The following is a 3,145-nucleotide window of genomic DNA, read 5'->3' on the forward strand; positions in this document are numbered from 1 at the left end:
GGGTCTCGTGTACAGTGGACGAGACCCACTTACAATACCGTGTTCCACGTGAAAGGTTCTCAATAAAATAAATAAAGGAAAACGCAAACATAACAATACCGTTTAGATTGGGCTTATTATTGCTGAAAACTGAAAATTGAAAATACTGTAGTAAAATAATTGTTAAATGTGTGAATAGTATCGTGGGACCCATTTTTAATATTTTTTAATGCGTGAACAATACATGAACAGTATATAAACAGTACGTGAACAATGAACCCATGTGAGGTTACTGTTCACGTGCAAAAAAAAAAAATGGCAAAACGTGGAACTGAAAACGCAAGAATAAGCACAATCCAAACGCTCACTAAGTGTGCATTTAGATTAGGATGAAAAATGAATATTATTTCACTATTCAGCTTATTTTTGTTATTATATATGAGTTCTATTACACTTTTGACACTATTTAATATTTATAGGTAATTAACTTTTATTTTTTATTTACAGTAATTTTAGCAATAATTTTTCAGTTTTAGAATAATAAACGATATTTAAACACACACAGACTATCTACCAAACTATGGTGATCCAAGCAACTATAAAAAGCATGGCATTGTGGCTATTTCAAAGCAGACGGACCTTCACCTCCTACTCCAAAATCCAAATATTTCAACCATGTTTGCCCTGTTGTTCATGCTGTTTACCACCATCATCGCACCACTAATTCCAACCCTCTCTTCACAACCACCACCACCACAACCCTGTCTAAGCTGTCTTACTCCGCCTCCTCCACCGACAGCGCCAGCACTTGAGTCTCCTCCAATCCAACATTTTCCCCCATTTTCCCCTTTCACTCCATCACTACAAGATGACAACATATGGTCTTCACCAAGTCCAAGACATCCAATATCTGTGTTGTTCGTGTTGGGGTGTATCTTGGCTGCTATAATATTAATTAGCTTAATCGTATTGGCGATTTACATTCGCCTGCCAAAAGGGCTGAAAGGGGATAAAGGGGATCCAGGGAAGCCGGGCCCGAAAGGGGACAAAGGGGACAATGGGGAGAAAGGGGAGAAAGGGCCAAAAGGGGACAAAGGGGAGAAAGGGGAGAAAGGGCCGAAAGGGGACAAAGGGGATCCAGGGCCACCAGGGCCGCCACCCTGCCAGTGCTACCAGGTCTGCCATTGCCATGTTTATTATTATTAGCTACTAGGAAAAGATAACAGTAATTTTTTTTTTTCCTATTTGTTTGGATTTTTATTTTTTTTTCCCCCGTTTTTACCATTTGGTTCGGTCTAAGTATTTCGGTGTTGGAGTTTCTGTAATGGGCTTCTTCTTTTTTTCTTTTTTCTTTTTTTGTGGGAATTTAATTTTAGAGTGCTTGTATTTGGGTGTTAGAAATGTTTTTTTTATCTCAGTTGTATTAACAGTATCAATATTCGCATCAGACTATACATCTCAGTTCTATTAATGGTATCAAAATCCGGACCGGACCGGACCGTACGTTAACGAAGAACCGCCTCTTGAAATGGTTTTTTAAACTCAAAACCCGCTCTGTACAAAAAATATAGTGAACCATGTGAACCGCAATTGAACTACCCGGGTTTGAGAGCTGTGGTTGGTCTCACAGGTTAAGCTGAAGCTAGAAGAAAAAAAAAAAAAAAGATGATGATGGGGGCGTTGACGTTATGCCATTTTCTCCGTTGAACTATGGCTTTTTATCTCTCATCCTCACCACAAATCCGAAAATGCAATCCCAAAACACACCAAGTCCACAAAATAAAATAGAAATGAAAAGCACCAACCTTATCTTTACCCTGCTTCTTCTGCATTTTCCAGTTTTCCTTCTTCTACAATCTTCTGTGTTTTCTTTCTGCATTTATTCTTCTTGCTTGTTTGGGGTTTCCTTTCTTCTTCTGTCATTGTGTTTTCGTTATATCATACAAATGTACAAGAAGAATTTCCCAACGTGATAAACATGCTCTTTCCGTAACATGCAATATTGTTGTCGTTATTTTCTCCTTTTGGGACGGACGGGCCAAGGGGGCTTGGGCCCCCCTGACTAAAATTAAAAAAAAAAAAAAAAAAAAAAATTGTACTTGGCCCCCTTACTTTGTAGCTTGGCCCTCCAAAATCGTGAACCATTAACTCAGCCCAGGTACATCATAATAAAAAAATAAAAAGAAGCAAAACCAAATTTTATTAAGAGAAAAGAAAACAAAAAAGTGAATGAAAAAAGAAAAAGAAAAATAGAGAGTAGTTGAGATAGAAACTAAATTAATTCCTGTGAGATAGACTGAGAGGCACTCACGCCCACGCTGCCATGCGAGACCCATCTTATTGCCGATTGCTTTGTTGCTCCAGCCTTCACAGTTCATGCCGCCACGCGAGACCCATTCTGGCCCGTTTCGTCCATTCCGGTCAATTTCTTCATTTTTCACCCGTAAAGAGATTTTGCCTTCTTGAACGAGTCCAAACTTGGGCAAACTTACTATTTACTTATGGCATTCTTTGATCTTTGTCTTATTGTAGTACGGAGGATGTGAAGAAGAAGATGCTAAGAAGGAGAAGATGCTAAAAGTATGCAAGAATATTTGAGTAAAGAATTAATTTGAGATCCTGGCATTGCTTCCTTGGTGAGAGATTGTGAGGAAGAAATTTGGTTGCGAAAATAGAAAAAAGAGATCTGATGGTAATAGTAAAACAAGTGTTGAGCAGTGGACCTATCAAAAAAAAAAAAAAGTGTTGAGCAGTGGAGAGATTAAGGAAACTTCCTACTTAAAAAATAATCCTATATTCTTCTTTATTTACAAGATTGCCATAAGTAAATATTAAGTTAAAAACCTAATATAAAATGTGAATAAGATTATAAATAAATATTTTTAAAATGTGAATTAAATTAAATTCATTATTTTATATAAAAGTAACAATTATTTTATATTTATATATAAATATATATATATATATATTTTTTTTTTTTAAAAAAAACCCCAAAACACCCTAAAATGGGCAATAATAGAGACAAGTAATAGAAAGAGGAATATTGATTCAACTTTCAAGGAATAAAAATGGTCAAGTTAGGAAAAGTGCTTGTTGGTAGTGCATAATAAATTCATAGTGTCCAGTTCCATTTTCATAGATAATGTATTAAGAAACAATAGTGTTT

At 36.1% G+C, this 3,145-nt stretch overlaps 1 protein-coding gene across 1 annotated transcript; it reads left to right on the top strand.

Annotated features, from left to right (window-relative positions):
• The first annotated feature begins 654 nt into the window (after positions 1-654).
• On the top strand, positions 655-2,577 carry LOC115972995 (short-chain collagen C4-like). Its single transcript, XM_031093208.1, has 2 exons — positions 655-1,155; positions 2,512-2,577. The coding sequence occupies exons 1-2, from the start codon at positions 655-657 to the stop codon at positions 2,575-2,577; spliced, it is 567 nt and encodes a 188-aa protein (XP_030949068.1).
• The last annotated feature ends 568 nt before the right edge of the window (positions 2,578-3,145 follow it).

Source organism: Quercus lobata, unplaced genomic scaffold (genome assembly GCF_001633185.2).
Source record: "Quercus lobata isolate SW786 unplaced genomic scaffold, ValleyOak3.0 Primary Assembly Scq3eQI_1866, whole genome shotgun sequence".
Taxonomy (NCBI): Eukaryota; Viridiplantae; Streptophyta; class Magnoliopsida; order Fagales; family Fagaceae; genus Quercus; species Quercus lobata.

Excerpts from the sequence above, each read along its gene's own strand:
- LOC115972995 (XM_031093208.1), top strand. The coding sequence starts at position 655 with ATGTTTGCCCTGTTGTTCATGCTGTTTACCACCATCATCGCACCACTA. Across the intron at positions 1,156-2,511 it reads CACCCTGCCAGTGCTACCAG|TACGGAGGATGTGAAGAAGA; the intron begins GTCTGCCATTGC and ends GTCTTATTGTAG.